Raw genomic sequence first — 21,241 nt, 5'->3', positions numbered from 1 at the left:
GTAGTGGGGAGGCAGAGTTCTCCTGGGACTGCCTGTGGTCTGACCTGAGTCACATCATCTACCAGAGCCTTTCTTCATCTCTCATGAGTCACTAGGAATGCCTGTGTCCCATGCGTACACACCTGTATTGTGATCAGTGTCGGCTGTGATAGAGGGTGAGGGTCACCAGGTCAGTCCACAGGGGCACCAGCTCAACTCTTCCCTTCCTCCTTTCCTAGAACCTCACAGCTCAACTGGCTTGGGTCCACAGGGCCATCTCTCTGCCTTTGTCTAGTCCTGGACTGGCTGTTTGGTTTTGGATAATCAAATGGCTTCAGAAGGATTTCTGAGATTCTTTAGCTGAGCTAAGAAGGTGCTTTTATAAACAGTATGTCACGGGGCTCCGTAACAGGCAATGGCAAGCGCTGCCTCACTCCCAGGCACTGCGCCATGAGCCTCAAATATCTGCTCAGCGGTCCTTCCTTACCGGAGCCTCGTGGCCTAGGTATTTTTATTAGCTTATTCCCTGGGATGGAAAATCGAGGTCCATGAGGGCCACATGACAGATCAGGGCCACATACTGGATACAGGAAGGCCAAGACTGGTCTTTGATTTGGTTTGGGACTCTGGGCTGGGCCAAGCCAGTGACCCAAGTGACCAGGAAGCTCAGGCAGGGCTGAGTGACCACTGTAGCCAGATGGTGGCTGCCCCCCACCCCAGGAAATACTTTCCCTAGGTCAGGCACAGGATAGCAGGGTTTCAAATGGAGGGGCCCTGCTGTTCTCAGAGCTGTGGGTATAGCCTGAGCAGCAGGACATAGATGAGCCCATGTGTCGGTCCCTGCTCAGCACATGTCTATGTTAAGATCTTTTTATTAGTGACCAGCGCTTTTTTATTTGGCTGTTGTCCTAGTTAGTTAGGGTTACTATTGCTACAGTGAGACACCATGACCAAAGCGACTTGGGGAAGAAAGGACTTATTTGGTTTATGCTTCCACATCCCAGTTCATTTTGAAAGGAAATCAGGACAGGAAGCTGAGGCAGGAGCTGATGCAATAGCCATGGAGGGATGCTGCTTACAGCTGTGCTCCTCATGGCTTCTTCAGAACTGTCAGCCTGGGGGTGGCACCACCCACAGTGGGCTAGACCCTCCCCCATCTATCACTGATTAAGAAAATGCCCTACAGGCTGGCCCACAGCCCAGTCTTATGGAGACACTTGCTCAATTGAGCTTCCCTCTCTAGTGGCTCTAGCTTGTGTCGAGTTGTACACTTGTCTTGTTTTGAGATAGGGTCTCACTTTGTAGCCCTGACTGGCGTGGAACTCTATGTAAATCATTCTTCTGCCCCAAATACTGGGATTTGCACCACCACACCCAGCATTTTCTGGGCTTTTTAAATTGATATAAAAATCCACATGTATAAAATTGGCTATTTCAAGTAGGGTGTTGGGTTTTTGGGGTTTTTTTTTTGGTTTTTCAAGACCGGGTTTCTCTGTATAGCCCTGGCTGTCCTGGGACTCACTTTGTAGACCAGGCTGGCCTTGAACTCAGATTTGCCTGCCTCTGCCTCCCAAGTGCTGGGATTAAAGGCATGCACCACCACATCGGGCTTAATTTTTTGTATGCGAATGAGTGTTTGGCCTGCATGTATGTCTGTGCACTATGCATGCTGTGCCTGCACAGGTCAGAAGAGGACATCAGATCCCATGTGGATGCTGGTGATTCCAGGTCCTCCGTAAGAGTAACCAGTCCTCTAAACTGCTGAGCCATCTGTCCAGCTCCTACAGTGAACAGTTTAGTAGCAGCAGTCACACACTCAGTGTCCTGTAGACACACCTCTATCCAATTCTAAAATATTTTCCTCCCCTGTTCCCATGAGCACCCAACCCCTGTTCCTCCCATCCCAGCCCCTGGCCACCTTGAGTCTGACCTCCATCCGCATGGACTCAGACAGTACTAGGCGTTCTACATAAGCGGGATCTTCAACACTTAGCTCCCCAGCTGACTCCCGACCCTCCGCACCGTGCATGGAAGAACTTGAGTCCTTTATATGGACAGTTCACGTTTCTCTGTGTGGATAAGCTACAGCTTTCCCATTTGTCTACTGATGGACATTTAGGCCATCTGCAATGTTTGGCCATTGGAAGATCATTACAGTTACCATTGGTGCCCCAGGGTCTCTTGAGAACCCTTTTTAAACCCCCAATAAACTATCTATCTGGGCCCTAAGGTATTCTGTGGTTAACCATTTGAGAATTTTTTTTAATAAATCTGTTCATTCATTTTTGTGTGTGGAGCTCTGAGGACAGTTTTTCAGAAGTCTCTGCCCCCTGCAGGACCGGAGGATCAAGCTCGGGTCATCGAGTAACCAGAGCTTGCTTTTTTTTTTTTTTGGTTTTTCGAGACAGGGTTTCTCTGTATAGCCCTGGCTGTCCTGGAACTCACTTGGTAGACCAGGCTGGCCTCGAACTCAGAAATCCGCCTGCCTCTGCCTCCCGAGTGCTGGGATTAAAGGCGAGTAACCAGAACTTTAACCATCTCACCAGCCCAGTGTGTTTCATTCCCCACTTTGGTTTGAACCTGCCCCTTTCCCCAGACCTCAGTACTTACTAGCAGCTGGTGTGTACCCTATTGTGACATTTCAACATGAGGTGCTGTAGTCTGCATCCTTGTATTCAGGAACTACACCTCCTTGAAGCCAGGCTTGCACTGTCCCTCCCTACCTTCTTATCCCACCCAGCAAGCCTAGGATGAAGCCTAATCATTCCCATTGTACAGATAATCAAATGGAGGCACGAGCCAGGTACTATAGCCAAGTCATTGGAGCTGAGAAACCTCTGATGGGATCTGAATCTGTATCCTCATCTACAATCCTTCCCCAAGACTCGTTCCTCTTCAGAGACGGTGGCCCGTGGCTGTATGTGAGGACACATGCCTTTCCCAGAAAGCAGAAAATGTAACCGTGGAGGCGTCGGGGCAGGGTGGGCAGAGAGTCAGGCAGGAGCAACATCCAGCAGCAGCGCTGGGAAAGCCCAGGTCACGCAGGACAGGCTGTTGTTTGCGAACACCTAGTACATCTCAGCGAGGTACTCCCTGGATCCTCTGCCAGCAAAATGGCGTGGTGCTGGGGTGCTGGTCGGTACTCACTTCTACCTGGCTGTGTCTGCCTTCTGGTTCTAACCCCAATGCTCTCTTCACTTTAATGTCTTCTTCTGTTCCTCCTTCCTGCGACGCCAGGCCAGCCCCTGTCCCTCTGTGAGCCCATTTCCCTTCCTGTTAATATACTGATGTCCGTCACTCCGGGGCCTGGCAGCTTGTACCATGGTGGGTTAGCCCCACCTCCTGGCTGGAAGGATGGTAGTGCTTCTCATGAGAGTGGTCTTCTTTGTATGGTACCTTAGCCACAAAAGCCTGACCTGTGTATGTGTTCACAGCTGGACAAGATTGAGGGCGTGTTCGAACGGCCAAGCGATGAGGTTATCCGGGAGCTGTCCCGGGCTCTGCGGCAGGCCCTGGGAGTGTCACTGTTTGGAATTGACATCATCATTAACAACCAGNCCGGGCAGCACGCAGTCATTGATGTCAACGCCTTCCCAGGTGAGCAGCGGGGCTGGGTGACCCTGCACTGGTGGTCCTCTGGCTGCCTTGATATCTTCAGGGGATGGGAAACAGGTCAACTTGGCTGGGGATGGGAGAGCCCCTCCTCGTGCTGGAATCTAGGCTGAGTTCCACCTCCATGCAGCCTGTGCTCCTAACACGGAGAGAGCAGTGAAGCCCCCGGTGCCTGTCTGGAGAGGTGCCATGCCCAAGACCCCCCACAGCATTGTATACTCTTCCCCTGCCCCTGGTCTTTGAATCCTGCCATCAGCCTTAGCCTGACTGACCTATGCTGCAAAGGACTTGGAAGACTCAACCCCTGTCATTCATAGGTAGGGAGACTGAGGCTCCGCTAGTGGCAGTATTTTGCTGAGGTCACATCATATGAATTGGCAAGGCCAGACCCTCCCAGGAAAACACTGCTTCCACTGTCCTTATCTGTGAGGCTGAGAGCCATGCCCACACCCCCCATTACAGTGTCTGCTGCCACAAAGACCCCACACACACACTACATCCCTTCGCTGCTGGAGCCTCAGGACACTTCTGGCTTGGAGTAGGACTCTGCTGAACATCCTTCAGTCTCCACTTGGCCAGGGGCCTGAGGGATTACCACCGACTGAGTTGTAGCCTGGATCTGTCGGCTGGCAGGGAGAGCACTCAGAGGCTGGCGGTGTGCCCTGGAGACCCTAAGGCCAGTGTTCTGTACATCATCACTGCAGCTGAGAGGTGTAGAAGCCTTCTAGCTCATGCCTGTCATCTTAGCACTCTGGAGGCTAAGGCAGGAGATTGCCATCTGGGGCTGCATAACAAGACAAGACCCTGCCCCAGGAGCCTGAGGTGGGGTTGGGGGATCAGATGAGAAAAAGGCACAGTCCAGTTTTGAGTCTCCATGGGCCCACTTCTCCAGACCCAGGTATCCCTACCTCAGGCTGGCCCAAAGCTTCCAGCTCATAACCACTTCCATACCCTCCAGCCTCCTAAGTAACTGGGACTGTAGTGATGGCCGCTGCTCTTGGATGTTCTTTATTTTTTGATATGAAGGGATAGCTAGCCCCCCCCCCCGGCTGTTCAGGGACATGTGTGACCAGGAAGCCACCTCACCAGTGCCAAGCATCCTGGGTACTATTTAGTGCCTATATCCTGTTAAACCCCCAGAGAGAACATGAACCACTCCATACCATCACAATTCACAGCAAGGAACCAGGGACCCCAAGGAGGCCACCAGCTCCATCTGTCATTCACTTGACATCTGCCAAGGCTACATTTCCTGCTCTCAGAACTCACACCACAGTTGGGAGAAGGCAGAGGATAGGGGTGGGGCAGCTGGTGGTGGCTCCTCTGTCATGTATGGACACCAGAGAGAATTCGGCAAAGGGAAGGGACCGACGCTGAAGGAGGAGCAGCTGGGATACCAGGAGGGACCTGATGGGGTCAGAGGGCAACCTCTGAGGCCTGTGTCTGACCAGCATGTTCAGACCCAGCTCAGTGCATTTCCCAACCCCCTAGGAATAGATGGCGGGGCCTTTGAGGTCAGCTAGAGTATAGACTGAGGGGGTTGCTGTATGCCAGGAGTGTCACAGAGATGAAGTAAAGATGTCAGTGATCCGAGAACTCATAGAGCCCATTCATGGGTGAAAGGTGAGTGACTGGGACAGCCGTGGGAGGAGGGAGATCCACTTTTCCACTGGTGATGAGCGGCCCCTCCCAGCAGCCAGGAAGACAGTCACTAAGAGCCAGTATGAACACAGTCTTCTGCCAGGAGAGCCAAGAGCTGGGTTATCCGGTGGACAGGGCCATGTGGTGACATGTCTGTGACTGTTAGATTGATAAGGCTGAGCCCAGCCTAAGCTGGTGAGCCTTGTGCTAAGAGATGGCCTAAGGGTTCTATTGTCCCAGGGACCTCAGGTGGCATCTGGGAGGTGATGTGGTGCACCACTGGGCCCAGCAGAGATAAAGGCTCTGGGTCCCGCTGCCACTCAGGAAGCCTGGGAGGCATGAGGATAGGTGGGAGTCCTATCACCTCACCCCGCTTTTCAGATCAGCAAGCCAGCGTAAGAGAAGCAGCGGGTACTACTGGCCCTGCCATGTGCTGGGATCTCGGCTTTCCTGCGAGAGGTGATACTGGAAGCGAAAGAACCTTATCCATGGTTACAGTCCCCGAAGGGCTGTAGCCTGTCCCTACAGAACCTTCACTGTGATTCTAAGGCCTTTGATGTCTTAGGTTCTCATCCTGGCTCACCTCTTCACTCTGTGACGTTTCAGGCAACCATGCATTAACCCTTCTGTACAAATGGAAGCCTTCCCCATGCTGGCACCTGCTCTGCTAGTTTTCACTCCCAGGCTGACAAACACCAACCTACCTCAGCCTGGTGACTGCAAGCCCCCAGGAGGTGACTCTGCAGTACTCTGGAAAGTTTACCCTCACCCTCTGCTGAAGTCTGCCTGGTCCTCTGGGCTTCATCCGGGAGCTGAAGCAGAGAATAGTTGCTAGGTGGCAGGCAGCCTCCTGGGTTTCTTGGCAGCCCAGCTGGGTCCTGATGCTCCGCCCCACCTTGTATCATACTTAAACCTGTGTCTGCCTTGCTCTTCCCGCAGTGGGGCTTCTCAATACCAGCTGTACCAGGTACACAAGACCAGGATATGGGTCAGGTCACAGTTCTGCTGCATAGGAGCTTTGTGACCCGGGGCCTCATGGAGCCATAAAGTCCCCTGTGAGATGGCTTCCCTTATTCCCCATAGAGGGACAGAGTTGTGAAGATGGCATTGACATTTGCAGTGTTCTCCTGCTTGCCGGCCACTTTGTTAGCTTTAACATGAGTGCCCTTGCTTCTCAGACAGCCACAGGCTTCCTCAGAACCACAGAGTACTTTGCCAAATAGCACACGGTGGCCCAGTGGCCTGGCCCCCCAACACGGTGAATGCCACCTCAACTTGTGCCAGTACTATGAATGTCACTGCAGCACATGCCAAGGTTTTATTGACTTCTTGGTACTCCCTTGGTTACACTATGGTCTAGTGGTGGTCTTAGCCAGTGTCTGAAGTCCACCCCTCCCCTAGGGGGGAAAAGGAAAGCTGGCAGGATCTCCGAACCCAGCTCGTTCTGGTAGCTGGGTACCAGTTTTAATCCAGACACAGCATTCCAAGCAGGTGGGAGGAGATCTCACCTCACATCTCTGAGTGGTGCAGTTTGCTGGGAGTCAGCAAATCCTTTCCTGAATCTGAAACCTACTGGGTAATTCCTGGGTTCTGTGCTGGCATTTGCATCTGTGGTAGGTGTGTGCTTGCGTGTGTGCATGCGTGTGAAAGTATTCCCCCCCCATGTGTTCACCAACAACTTTTATGCCAGAAATGGAAGCCATGGCAGACTGTTCCTAGGTCCTGGTCCTCAGAGCCTGGGGTACAAATAGCCTCCCTGAAGGTGTTTCGGGGTGAGAGGGAACAGACTTGGTTTGGGCTGTGGCTACTGGGTCAGACCCACCCGGGGCCAGCATTCCCGTGGTGTTCACAGAAGCCTGCATTGTGAGAGCCGGTCTCCCGTTGCTGTGTAGACAAGAAAGCTGAGGTTCAAGATGGCTACAGTGGCCCAGTCCCAGGGCTACAGCCAGACTCACAGTTTGTGAGTGAGTGCATGAGGAACCCACCTTGGCATGCATGGCTGTCTCTGACTGTACATCTTGTCCTGTTGGGGGGTTACCTTCCCCAGCTTTCCGCTACTGTAACAAAATACCCGAGGTGATCACCAGTAAGAAGAAAGGTTATTTGGGTTTTGAGGCTTTCAATCTATGATGATTTTTGCCCCATTGATTTGGGCCTCTGGCAGGGCAGATGTTATGGGGCGCATTGGCAGAGGGAGCTAGCTACCTGAGAGAGAAGGCGTGTCTGAGATGACTGGACAGTCAGTCTCCTTAGCAGGCTCCTCTAACACCTCAGCAGCCCCTTGAGCTCAGGACAAACATTTAACACGTGGGCCTTGGAAAGAGCACTGCTTACCCAAACTACAGCAGTTGGTAAGCAAGGGCTGTCCCTAACAAGACAAGATTTCATCTTTATCTGCTGGAGGTGTGGGCCTCTCACGCTCAGGGGACAGACCGTGGTCTAGGGCCAGCCTGCGGACCATGTACCCCCTGCCTTGTCTGCCAAGCCTGAGTTTCCTTTGTCAGTGGGATACTGGAAGTGCCTCCCCAGGTCCCAGGATCCCGTTACGTCTGCGTCTTTCTCCTCTCCTATCACTAATGCCTGGTGCCTGCTTTGTCTCCTATCCCCAGGCTATGAAGGAGTGAGTGAGTTCTTTACCGACCTNCTGAACCACATTGCCACAGTCCTGCAAGGCCAGAGCACAGGAGGAGCTGCCACGGAGGAAGTGGCCCCGCTAAGGCACAACAGGCTCCTGGCAGAACCAGCAGGCAGCCTGGCTGGGGAGCGGANGTGCAGTGCCAGCCCTGGCTGCTGCGGCAGCATGAAGGGCCAGGACACACCCTGGAAGACTGAGACTGAAGCAGGCAACNTGGGCGCCGGTGCTTCCGCCAAGCTGCCGCACCAGAGACTCGGCTGCACCACCGGCGTGTCACCCAGCTTCCAGCAGCACTGTGTGGCCTCTCTGGCCACCAAGGCCTCCTCACAGTAGCCACAGAGCCCAGGACCCAGAGGGGCGGGGCGTGGAACACGCCCACTTGGCCAGCAGCTCCAAATGGGAACACTACTAAGAATTCCTGGTGATATGATGCTTCTCTGTTTTATGTTATGATCGGAATGAAGGGGGGGAGACAGAGCAGAACATCAAGTGGCCCCAGCCTCGAGGATGCCGCCTAACTCCTGCTGTGCAGTTCTCCTCACTGAGTTTNCACACGCTTGTGTTCTCAACACTAGGTCTGAATGTGAGGGGGGGTGTGCGTGTATGTGTGTGCGTGCGTGCGTGCGTGCATGTGTGTGCGTGCGTGTGTGGTTGTCATGTAAGTGTGAGTGTGCATGTCTGTCTGTCTTCATGGCTGTTGTGGGTCAGGCTCTGGGCACCTAGGAAGGAAGCCCATATCTGGCCAGGCTGTTGCAGCTGAGCAGGCCAAGGACGAACGGTTTTCCCAGTTCCCCTCCTCTTCACACCTGCCCACGCCCAGACCTCACCCTCCCTCTTGTCCCAGATGTGCTCTCCTCCAAAACTAACCCTTTCCCCTGTGCAGCTGACCCTTGCTTTCCAAAGCCAGGGAAGCAGTAGACGCCCCCTCGGGAGCTCTGCATGGAGGATCTGGGCTGTAGGAAGGGAAAGGAGCTTCCTGTGGGTGTAGCTGAAGCCCACTGGCTGTTGCTAATCTTCACTGCTTCATGGAATACAGCAGGCCTCTATCCACCCTACCCTGACCCTATTGCTCACTGAGATCCAGGAAGGAGACCATCTGGCTNGGAGTCCAGGAGTCTGCCAGGACCCAGGATTCAAACAGATCATTCCGTGAGCCTTCAGGCCTCCACCACCTCATCTCTTCAGGGTGGCTCCTGAANGGAGAACTGAAGGCCTGGTCTAGTGTTCTAGCCCACAAGGATCCCTGTTTCCTCATGTCGTCATCCGGTCCCTCTTTTCAGGTGAGAGAAGATCACCCACAGGGCTGCTCCTGTTCACACTGGCCAGCCCCTCCTGGTACAGCAAGGCCCAGCTCATCCCTGCTGTGTCATGGCAAGCCCCTTGCACTGAGCAAGGCAAGCCCCCAAGGGAGCGTGCCCCATTTCAGACTCACTCTGACCCCACAGCAGCTGGCAGACCACCCACTGGCCCCAACACCCACAGGAAAGGACCCCTGTGGAGCCCCAGGTGAGCAGCCCAGGACCCCCAAGGGTGATCTTGTGTCTTAAGACATCAGCTCACTATGTACAGAGAATGAGGCCTTTGGATTGTCCTTAGGTCTNATATGATAGAGTACACTAGAGGAAGCAGCAACAGCCCTGGGAAGGCCACTAAGGCCCATGCAGGGGCATCCTTTGGGCAAGNAGAAGCCGATTGGCTTCCTTGGAAGCAGAACCCTAGGACTAACCACGTTTNCAGGACCTGAGTGTTGAACTGATGATGTCTGTAAGTCACCTTCCCAGGCCTGACCCTGAATACAGGGGATGGGAAGCGTGGCCGCCTCTTGCACTGCTTTGTCTCCGGAATAAACTACTGAGATCAAACCGCATTCCGTACATGGTCACAGTCTTTAAAGAGAAGACATTTAATGACAGCTTTGCCCTTTCAGAGTAAAATCACCAGACTCTGCCTTGAGAACAAGCAGAGTGGGCGGTGCTGTGTCCCCTAGAGCTCCTTTCTCTCCAGGGTCACAAATAGTAAACCAGCCCCGGTTATCAAGTACCTGCCTCCTGGCCAGGCAGCATTCTCCACGGTCCGGTCTCCGTGCGGGTATAGAGGAGGGCAGGCAGGTGCACTTTCCAGGACTGGAAACAGGAACAGAAACCTGGGCCCCCTGCATTCTTGCAGACACTTTAACAATACAGAAATGGGACCCTCGCAAACATGGACACTTGAACAGCACTAGTTGTTAGTGTCTGACATCACCAAAGGAGCTGAGAGGGATCTGCCCTGGGATTGGGTCATAGTTGGTGTCATGTAAGAGTGGGTGGGGCCTGCCACACACCTTGGGTAAGCTAGCCTGCAGAACTGGACCCACCGAATCCCCAGGGCTAAGGGGACCATCCCCTACAGCCCCATCACTGGAGGAAGAAACCACCGTGAGTGTGTATCACTCTGAGGCTGCTGAGCATGCTCCACAGGGAGTTGGTGGGGGTGCTGGAGAGATGGCTCAGTGTGGTTAAGAGTGCTTGCTATGCAGCTGTGAGGTTTGGAGATCCCAGCAGCTGTGTAACAAGCAAGGCATCCGCACTCCAACTCCAGAGTGTAGGGGAGAGAGACAGGCTTGCTGGCTTCCAGCGTAGCCAAGGAAATATGAACCCCAAGTTCAGGGAGAAACCCTACACTAAAACAGTGGGCAGAGAGTAACCCAACCATTTTTCAGTCTTAGAGCATTTATAGATACCCCACAAAGGCCTGAGCAAGAAGCTGGATTTTTTATTATTATTATTATTATTATTATTATTATTATTATATGTAAGTACACTGTAGTGGTCGTCAGACACCTCAGAAAAGAGCATCAGATCTTGTGGATGGTTGTGAACCACCATGTGGTTGCTGGGATTTGAACTCAGGACCTCTGAGCCATCTTTCCAGCCCCGAAGCTGTGTTTCTAACAGCTGGGGCAAGTGGTGTCTGCTGGGCAGGCGTTCAGAGACAAAAGCATGCTGTCATTCTTCTGACATGGCCACTGATCCTTGTCTATAGTTGAGAGCAGTCACACTGGATGGCCTTACTAGTGTTCTGGGAGGGGTTCCCCGCCCTTTTATATTTCTTCTTAGTCACTTAGCCAGTGGGATTCCAACAGCATTCCCCACCCCAGCATGCTGGGCTCACTGCGCCTGTTACTTCAGAGCCCTCAAGCTGGCCTGAAAGAACCTGCTCCTCCAGAGCGGATGAGCAGGTGCCATGGCCCTCTGTGTGAACTCCGGGGGTCCAGGAGCCCACAGTTTGGATAGCTCGGTTGTGACTGTTGCTGCTCAGCTGGCCCCAGTTCAGATGATGGCTGCAAGGCGGCTCCACAGATCCTCCCCTCGTGGTAAAGGCTCCCTTTCCTCTCCCAAGCCAATGCCAGTACACTCCGTGCAGAGAAGGGCTGACCACCATAGCAGCATGACCCTCCTGCTTAGGTCCTCTTCCTTCTGCTTGTGCCTAGGAAGTACTAACCAGATCTCAAGAGCCCTTTGCAGGAAGGATTGAGTTTTCTGATTCCTGGGTTTAATGGGCCTTGGCATCTTAGAGGGGCTGGCTACTGCAGGACATAGGAGATAACAGTTCCCTGAGACTCCCTACATAGACAGCTCACCCAGGGTCCATACAGAGCTTTCCTACCGCAGAAGCCGAGTAGTGTCCATGATGGCTGTAGCTTCCTCTTCCATGTAATCTCATGCACATCTGTACACCAAGTACACTTGAACCTGGACTGCCTACAAAGCTGGCTGTCAGTGCCTGCCTGGGCTGCATCTTTGTTTCCCATGATAGAAGACAGGTGACACAGTGTCCGTTGTCACTTAAGTCTTAGTTGGTGGATGTTCCTGGTCTCTGGTGGCCTTGTGGGAGTTTGTGTAATTAACTATCAGGAGGTATAACATGAAGAAAGCCACACCTCAGCAGTGACATCATCCAGGTGTCTCCACCTCAGGAGCAGGCTTTCGCTGGCAGGAGAGCCTCACACAGGCCGACTGCTAAGACCACGCAGTTAGCATCACCACCACCTGGTTTTCAGTTGAGGTGCACAGGCAGAGGATGGGGTAAAGTTCCTGTCTGAAGCTGAACCCAGCAGAAGCACATACAAACCTATCACACGAGAGGCTGCTTTGCCCATAGAAGGATGTGACTTATCCCTGAGGCAATGGGTTTCCAAAGCCAGGCTTCATCATGGGTTCTGTGTGCAGGCGTGCTTTGTGACTGACTGAATGATTGGTCCTGGTAGCCAGCATCCATGGGTGCAGTACCACATCCCAGCCTGGGCTGATTGAATAACCTACAAAAGTCTTAAGTGTGGTGCGTTGAGGCTCAGTGGTTAAGAGCACTTATTGCTCCTGCAGAGGTCCTAGGTTCAGTTCCCAGCATCCACGTGGTGGTTCACAACCATCCATCACTTCAGTTCCAGGGGATCCAACAGCATCCGGACAGCACATGGTGCACAGGCATGCAGGTAAAACACACATAAATAAATGTAAAAAAGAAGAAAAAAAGTTTGCTGGTGTGTCAGTAGGGCTGTGGTGGTACACACCTTTAATCTCAGCACTCGTAGAGGCAGGTAGGTGGATCTCTGAGTTCTAGGCCAGCTAGTTCCTGGACAGCCAAGTCCATACAAAGAAACCCTGTCTTAAAAAAACAAAAAAAGGTGTGTGTGGGGGGGGGGGGTGTCAGCTCTACCTGTGACTTCAATGTGTCGTTTTATCTTCCCTGCCTGTTTCCCTCTTTAAAAATTGGACCTAAGGCCTGCTATTTTCTAGTAAATTGTTCCTGCCCTACTCTTCAGACATCCTGTGGTCCCATGCACATCACAGGCCTGTGGACATGGGCACTGTGGACTTTAGCAACAAGAAGTTATGCTAGGGAGTCCAGCGTGGTCAACCTATGGCCAATGGAAAGTATTATGCTGGGGCCTGTCAACCTCCACCCAGCATCAAGATAAGTAGGGGACAGTCCAGGAGGACAGTCTCAGCAGAAAGTGCCTGGCTCAGGCATGGCTGAGAGATAAGCAAGCAGGGTGTGGTGAAGTCCCCTGTGGTAGAGCTCATCCTCACCCCCATTCTGAGCACTTCAGCGCCTCCATCTACAGATGAAACTGAGGTTCAACGACGCAAAGTCACTTGCCCAGGAAATGGCCCAGAAAGGAGTTTCCCAAACTACACACCCAACCCAGTGTAGTGTCCCTCGGCCCCTACCCACCTCAGACCAGAAAGGGAATGAAAATAAATCACAGAACGGAAAGAGCCCAAAGCACGTTTATTCTTCCTTCAATAAATTTTATCTGGAGTATCTTAATAGTCAGGAGTTCTCGGCTTTCCACCCAAAGGTCAGAAGTTATTGCAGTTGTGCCCCGTGGATAAGTAGGTGGAAGAGAAACTTCTAGAAAGCTGCCTGTGTTCAGAGACGGAATCTATGTTGACATTCAGGGCTGCCCTGCAGAAGTGTCCAGGGCAGGGGCTGAGAACAAGAAGAGGTGAGGGGCAAAGGGGTAGCCTGGGCTCTGTGGCTGGAAGCGGCCCTACTCGAGCAGCAGTCGGGCCTTGAAGCCATGGCTGGCCCCACCAGCCAGGACCTCATCCCCGCCGCAAAGCCTGCAGCTGGTGGGCCACCTTCTCCAGCTCCGCCTCGATGGCTGACAGGCTCTCTAGCTCCTGGTCCTAGGAGGGAACAGACAGGGTCACTTGGGGCTGGCCTGTGTTAGAAGCGTCGATGGCACAGCGTGCCAGACTAGCCCTGCTGTTTGTTAGCGGCTAGCCTCAGACAAACAACTTTGCCTCTGAGCCTCAGAAGATTTGACTGCATCATAGGCACAATGATGCCACCCAGTGATGCTAGGACACTCTGGAGACCATTATGTCCAAGGCCCCCATGGCCAATTATCCAGCCCCCATTTTGTTCTATGGGACTCTGGACCACTAGGAGCCTGTTCTTTCAGGATATGTAGTTCCTTTTTAGGACTCTTCCTCAGCCTGAATACCCCTGCTGGCTCCCAGGGCGCAGCCAGTCCCACTTGAAGTGTTCGTTCCCCACAGCCTCTGTATCCACTGGGCCAAGGGTCAGAGTAGCATCTCCATGGACCTGCCCATGGCTGGGCTCTGACCTTTGGTCTAGACCCTACAGGATCCCCCACTCCAGTAAGGGCAGACAGGGAAACAGGACACCCTCCTCTGAGCCTCTACACTGTCCTGCCAATGCAATGGCCACAGAATGTTGACAGTTGGCCGCCTTAGACTTAGGGATTCTAGATCTCTTGATCTTAGAGCAGCCTCTGGAGTATGAGTTCTGTGTTGCTGAAGTTTCTAACGAGACTCTCCCAAGTCTCACCATGTCCATAACACCCAGGGTTCCCCACTTCTTCACTACGGGTTCCCTTCGTCCATGAGAAGGAAGCTTTTATGGGTGGGCAAGAGGGTTCTTGAAGCTGTCCCATCTTGAGCACAATGCCTTTCACGCTTCCCCCACCTTCAAGAACAGATGCCTCCTGCCAGTGCCCACTCCTAAGAGGAGCCTTTTGCCCTCGGGTATCGACAGGACCCTGTTTCAGGTGGAAAGACAGGGGCAGGACCTAAAGAAGGTCCTCTTCTGGCTGACTGGAAGAGCCTTGAAGAGTCAGGGCTGTGGACAGATCAGGCTCCCTATAGGAGCCCCTGGCCTAGCCAGGTCCCACCAGCTCGGGAGGCATCTGCCCTGCCAAGAAGCCCAGTTCTCACCTCCCATGAGGTCACATCTCTGTGTCCCTATACCACCCTTGCAGCTGCCCAAGTGGCCCTTGGCCTATTAGGGTTTTGAAGGTCATGTTCTGATTATGATAATAAGGTAAGTTAGAGAAACTCCCATACTTCCATTTCACAAAGGGGAACAAGTGAGTCCCAGAGAGGGGCAATGGCCTGCCCAAAGTCGTGTAGCCAGGGCCAGCTGGAACCCAAATCTACCAGCACCTCCATGACTCCCTACCTGCTCGCCCTGCTACGCCGTCGTGGCCTCTATGAGTTTGAGCCCAGGAGGAGGCACAATTGAGTTCCCTGGGGACCAGGAGGACATGGCCACCAACTAGACTATCTTCCTCGGTCACCACTGGACCCCCTAACATCCGTTCCCAGTTCCCAGGACCAGAGGTGTCTGTCCCGAGAGGCCCCAGGCAAGTCCTGACAAGCTCACATACCAGCAGAGACAATGCCCCCACTCCATGTCCCTCAGGCAGGTCTGAGGCCTCCAGCTCCAGCCATTTCCCACTGTCCACCTGGCCCAGTAACTCTGTTGAGCCCCTGCTATAAGCCAGTTGTCTCCCTACCCCAAGTCCATCTGAGCACCTCTCCAGCACCCACCCCAGGAAACCATGACACCTCAGTGGGAGAGGGGCTTCTGGGGATGGCTGCCCTTGCCTATACCAACCTCTGCTCTGCGGTTGGCACTGCCCTCCTCTTCCTTCTTTTCCTCAAAGTCACCTCGGGCCTCCACACTGTCTTCCCTGGAAGATGGCCTCCAGCCCCGGCGTAGCTGAGGCCCAGGGTCTCTGAAGCCATAGGCACGGGTCCGGAAGGAGAGCTTCATGGAGCGGTCAGGGTCATCCTCCCCATCCAGACGCTTCTCTGCTGTCAGCTCTTTGGCCAGCTGGTCCATCCTACTCCATCGCTTGTCCTCCCATTCTCTGGACAGACGCTCCTCCTCTTCCTCCTCCTCCTCCTGCTTACGTTCCAGCTCCCGGCCCTTCCCACCTGGGAAGAGACCTTGGGGGGTCCCTGCCATGGCCTCTTCCCCGTCTTCCTCCTGCTGAGAGTTCTCCAGCTCCCCCTTCCCTTCAGACGGCAGAGCTTCGGAAGCCCCTGTCTTTCCATCTCCATCCACTGCCCGAGACTCCGACTGACCTGGAGCAGGTGTGGTGGGAACAGGAAGTGAGGAAGGACTGCCATTTGCCCAGGCCCTGCCACTCCTCAAGGTCCTCTATGCAGCCACCTCTAAAACCAAGCTCACCAGTCAGGGTCCAGCCAGCCCCACTGGAGAGCACCAGGCAAGACCGTCCAAAGCTCACAGGAACAGTTGACTAAGCCCCTCACTGAAGCTCAACCTGCTGTCTCTCTGTTCTCTAAGAGGAGCACCTCCCCCTAAGCTCCTCTTGCTCCGGGTGTAGAAGAGTGATTGACACTTGGTTTAGGAGTCAGGTAAACTGGGCTTGGAACCACACCTTGTCTTCAATTAGCTGTGTAGGTAGCCTTAGGCAAATTACATAACCTCACTGAGCCTCTTGCTCCCCCAGACAGGGGAGATGCTTCTCATCTTTCAAGGTTATTATGCGGTTGGTATGAGGTTCCTATCCGCCCATCTCCCAGACACATCAGTTGATGTCCCTGTCCCCATACATACCATCATCTTTCTGGATCTCCTTGTAGCCTGCATGGAAGTGGGAACTGGATGCTGCAGTGGGGACTTCTTCAGGCCCAGCCTTCTCTCTAGCCACAGCCTCCTCTTCCTCCTCCTCTTCTTCTTTCTCCTCTTGCTTGGCTTTTCTGGCTTGCTCTTGGGCACTTGGGCCTCTCTGGCTGTCTCCTGTGGCCTGTGGGTCCACATGCTCCTGGCTGGGGAGGCTGGTTGGTGATTGGGTATTGGTGGCTGTGTCCTCCCCAGGGGACTCACTGTTTCCCGTCATAGAGGACTCCTGGTCTGGAAAGGCCCGAGGCCTAGGTCCCTCTGTGGTTGCCTCAAAGCCTTCTTGTTGTCCCTTGTCAGACTCCTTTCTCTTCTCCATGGTGTCCCTGGAGGGGGCTTCTGCTGCTGTGTCTGCAAACACAAATGGATAGGGTCAAGCAGAGGACCCGGATACCTTTGGGGGTTCCTGAGGCCAAGTTCAATAAATAGTAGCTGACTTCCTGCTGTGAAGAGGCAGCATAGCCTGGGGACCACTGTTCTCCTTGTAGCTCCCTCCCCGCCCCCCACCCCGCAGCAGGCCACACTAACCTCCATGCTTGGCTTCAGGGCTCTGGTTCTCAAACACTTCTGAGAGCTCATCCTCAAAGCTGCTGTGTTGCTGCTGCTGCTGCTTCGGCGGCTGCTGGGCCCGCTCCTTGGCACCTTGTAGGAGGGGACAAGGGAAGGTCCCATGTGGCCAAGACCTGACGTATCTGTCCGTAACACTGAAGGCCTCCCTTGAGGGTACAGGCTCTCAGCGATACCCATCAGGCCACACCACCCCCCTAACTCAGTGTCCCTAGTGGGAAAGGCGAGAAAGTTCTACTTGTACCTTAGAGTAAAGGCCCAAATGGAACGGAGAGATCTCCAGGGCAGCAGGAGCTGTAAGGGGACCCTATAGAGGACCCTATAGCACACCTGGATTCCTCATGGGTGCTCTTTGGTTAAACAGCCTCCACTGTTCTGGAACCCCAGGTCTGGCCACAGGAAAAGGTGGGTGCTATGTCAACCTTTGAGCCCAGGGTTATACCTACATTGCCCAGTGTCCCACCGCCAACCAAACCCCTGCAGCTATTGCTGCAGATGTTGCCCTGAGTGCTCTGCAGCTGTGGGGTCACTGTAGGCTAGGAAATAAGCCCTACTCAGCTACAGCAAGCTTCAGGCCTGCCCTGGCCATGCCCATAGCTCTGTGACCTTGGATAACATGGGTTCCCCAAGGTTGTAAACAGACTCGTGGTGGATGTTAAAGTGGAGGGAGGTCCCCGTGTAAGAGTATTATATAGAACCCAGGAGAGAATGGGGTGATGACAGACAATGTAGCTAAAGACACACCCAGTACCCTCATAATGGAAACCAACCCTGTGTGCACTGGATGCTGTGCGTTGTTAGAGCCATACTAGTGAGGATGTAGTGTAGGGCATACTCCTCTCTAACAGTCTTATTGAATTACTTATTTATTTAAATAGAATATCCATCCACCCAATAGTTAATTTTAAATTTATCATTAAAATATCTAATGTTTTGTTAAAAAGTGCCACCCTGGAGACCCGATAACCTGGCATCCAGCCCTGCTTCTACCCTGGCTGCCTCCTGAGGAAAGTGGCCATGTTTAAGGGGCAGACCCACAGTGTCTTGTGCATGGACCTGGCGTGGTGGGTGTGGTGGCTCATGCCTGCAATCCCAGCACTCACAAGGCTGAGGCAGGACTGCCAAGTCGGGACAGTGTGGCTACACCATGAGACCTTGTTTGTGCTTACAAAGCCAGGACAAAATTGATTATAACAACCCCTATCCCACCCACCACCCTCCGTGTGCCAGGGGATACCATGAATATGCCATGGATTCTAGGGCTCGGGCTGGGCTTCCGTTGGTGGGGTGCTTGCCTAGCATGCATGAAGCCCTGGGTTCAATCAACAGCACCACCTCAAACAGGAAGGGTGGGAGGCTACAGCCTAAGACCGTCTCCATCCTGGCCGATGTCTAGCTTGCATACCTTCAATGCTATGAGACCCCAGCCTCACACTCCTGTCTAAAAAGTGTCTGTGGACTGACTTTCTTTCTTCTTTCTTTCTTTCTTTCTTTCTTTCTTTCTTTCTTCCTTCCTTCCTTCCTTCCTTCCTTCCTTCCTTCCTTCCTTTTTCTTTCTTTTTTTTTGTGTTGGTTGTTTATTTATTCATTTGTTTTGATTCTTACTTTGTTTTTCTCGACAGGGTTTCTCTGTGCAGCTCTGGCTGTCCCAGAACTCATTCTGTAGATCAGCTGACCTTGAACTCGGATTAAAGGCATGTGCCACCACTGCCTGTCTACGGATTTTCTTAATCTCTTGGGGGCAAGTTACCTCTCGGTCTGAGACACACTAATCTGCTGTGTTTCGCGGCAAGCAAGACGTTGCCTCCCCCATTACCCATTGAACAAAGAGCCGCAGGAAATGAAAGTCTTCTCTCTGTGTGGGTTCACTTCTGGGTCTGTGGAGAAGAGCTCTCTCGGCCTCCCTGGATGGCTGCCTTCCTGAGCTGGAGGATTGTCAGTAGCAGAGCTGTATCTGCTCTCAACAAGAACTACTCACTGTGACCCTGGGGGCATCCCTGAGCCTCGCTGAGCCTTGAGCTCTTTAGTCTATAGCCAATGGAGCCAGGTGACAGAGAGGACCCCGCCTTTCTGCTCTGGAACTGAGCACCTGAAAGAGAACACTCAGCCTCCACCCAGGTCCCCTCAGGCTCTGCTGCTGGTTTGTCTGTGTGGAACTGCGCGAAGTGCTGAAATACCTTGGAAAGCCAGGTCTTGAAGTTCCTTCAGCAGATTCTGGTGTCGCAGGATAGAGAGGATCCTCTCGTCTGCAGGGAGAGAGCATGGCTACTGGTGGCTTCCGGAGGCCAGCCTCAGAAGAGATTAGTGTGGACATTTTCAGCTGAGCTCAAGCAGTTATTCTGGAAACTCGGCACCAGGAGACAAGCCTGGATCTTGGTAGAACGCTTTGGAAATTCCTCATTTCCAAGATGTCAATTACATTCCGACTGCAGCAGAAAGGTCACCTGCTGACTCTGGTCCCAGCCTCCAAGGAAGGGGCTGTGTACCTCAGGCTCCAATGAGTGTGTAAATACTTCCTTCCCCACTTCCATGCTGCCTGTTCTGTCTGTTCCTCCTGACATCCTTCCTCATTTTCTACCTGTACCAGCGCTATCATGCACTAGACAAACTGGGCCGTCGGTTTGGAAAGATGTGGTCCTTCTTGGGCCCACTTAGCACCGTATTCATCCCAGATCCAGAGAACGGCTACTGGTATCAGTGAGACTCCAAACACTGGGAGTAAAGCACACAGAACCCTAGTCCATGGGGCACCCAGTCTGCACCTTGCTGCTCTACCCTCTTCATTCTGCCCAGGCTTCTAGTTAACTGCCTTATGTCCCTCTGAGTGTCTACAAACCTTAGGGTCCCAGAAGCTGTCACCAATTCCTGTGTCTTCCCCAGATTCTAGGACATACCAGGGCACTGAGGCAATGACCACTGGATGAGATGATTAAGAGCTACCCTCCCACACCCTGGCCTCCCAATTCCTCCTCCAGCCTCTGACTCCTACCTCCTTGGAGGGTCTCCAGACACTCAGGGCTGACAGGCATGGGACTGGGTTTGGACAGCGAGTCGGAGATGACTTCCAGGACACACTTCATCACCTGGGAGACAGCAAGGTGGGCTGTGGCCAGTGTAAACATGGAGCTCAGCCTCTGAGGTGCCAGGGCAACTTTCCCAGAAGGGCAGGACATTTGTATTGTCTGCAAGGGGCCATGGGGCCCAGCTCTGCTTCCTTAACAAGACCATAGAGCCACAGAAACAGGACACCACACACACACACACACACACACACACACATACACACACACACGATGCTTACTGTGGGCCAGTCAAATCCCATGGGCATGCCAGCATGTGTCTCGAGGGAACCACTGCTGAAGGAGAGGTGGGAGCAGGTGCCTAACATCTTCTCACTTGTAGGGTGGTTCTCTAATGATGGCGCTGCCTCTGAGACCTAAAAGGACCTCTTGCAAGGGGCTGGGGTCTAGCAGATTCTAAAGGGTCAGCTCCTCCAGCCTGCCCATGGAAGAACACGAACCTACCTGGATTTGAACCTGCCAGAGACAGGAGCACCTCCCATTCTATGGCCACAGTGTGTGGCTCCACATGGCTCCATGGGAAGAATCCCCTGGTTGGATGTGGATACTAACTAGTTACAGCTGGATGTCCGGTCCAGACCAATAAGACACAGCTCTGAATATTTTATCCACCCCAGTGAGGTGAGCAGCAGGTCACAAAGCACCATGGATAATTTCTGAAGCTGGTGTTCACTGTTGTGTGATATGCTAGCTGTGTGACCTTGAGTGAGTGACTTAGTTTCTCTGAGCCTTGGACTCCTCATGTGTAAAGCAGGATGAGAACTCCTCCCCAGTGCAAAACACTCTGTCCACTGTGAAGTGCCATGCATGCTCGCTCACTCAGGGAGGGGATCGCATCAGACCTGCTTCGACAGCCTGCAGCTGGGAGGTGCCAGACATGCCTCAGGCAACACTAGCACAGAGTAAAGGTGTGGGAGGCTGTGTCTATGGGATGCCATAGCAAGCTGTCAGGATATGTAGTCATAGCAACAGCAAAGGGAGCATACAGGTCTTCCCCACCTGCTGGCACCCCTGACCCCTGCTCCCATACTATGGGATGGAGTGGATCGGGCAAGTATCTCCTAGAAGCATGTACTATCTCCCTAACACTAGACTTTGCATGGAGAATACTTGGCAACCACCAGCCTTTGAGGGCAGACACCAGGAGACAGGAGTTGGGTAGGGGCCTTAAGAATGCTGGGGTGCTGCCGGGCCTGGTGGCGCAGGCCTTTAATCCCAGCACTCGGGAGGCAGAGGCAGGCGGATTTCTGAGTTCGAGGCCAGCCTGGTCTACCAAGTGAGTTCC

The 21,241-nt window shown here is 53.3% G+C and overlaps 2 protein-coding genes across 2 annotated transcripts in view; one reads left to right on the top strand and one right to left on the bottom strand.

Moving 5' to 3' along the window:
- Itpk1 (inositol-tetrakisphosphate 1-kinase) overlaps positions 1 to 9,729 on the top strand; it is a 136,358-nt gene extending 126,629 nt beyond the window's left edge. Inside the window, 2 exon segments of the mRNA XM_021202089.2 lie at positions 3,414 to 3,576; positions 7,842 to 9,729. Of these exon segments, the coding sequence (XP_021057748.1) occupies positions 3,414 to 3,576; positions 7,842 to 8,200 (522 nt within the window). The 3' untranslated portion in view covers positions 8,201 to 9,729.
- A 3,394-nt stretch (positions 9,730 to 13,123) lies between these two features.
- Positions 13,124 to 21,241, bottom strand: part of Chga (chromogranin A) — a 10,356-nt gene continuing 2,238 nt past the window's right edge. Inside the window, exons 3-8 of the mRNA XM_021202342.2 lie at positions 19,866 to 19,959; positions 19,054 to 19,122; positions 16,838 to 16,951; positions 16,247 to 16,660; positions 15,278 to 15,750; positions 13,124 to 13,542 (exon numbers count right to left, since the gene is read on the bottom strand). Of these exons, the coding sequence (XP_021058001.1) occupies positions 13,459 to 13,542; positions 15,278 to 15,750; positions 16,247 to 16,660; positions 16,838 to 16,951; positions 19,054 to 19,122; positions 19,866 to 19,959 (1,248 nt within the window). The 3' untranslated portion in view covers positions 13,124 to 13,458. The remainder of the gene's footprint in view (positions 13,543 to 15,277; positions 15,751 to 16,246; positions 16,661 to 16,837; positions 16,952 to 19,053; positions 19,123 to 19,865; positions 19,960 to 21,241) is intronic.

This window comes from Mus pahari, chromosome 7, assembly GCF_900095145.1.
Source record: "Mus pahari chromosome 7, PAHARI_EIJ_v1.1, whole genome shotgun sequence".
NCBI lineage: Eukaryota > Metazoa > Chordata > Mammalia > Rodentia > Muridae > Mus > Mus pahari.
This window is presented reverse-complemented; position numbering and strand designations above follow the sequence as displayed.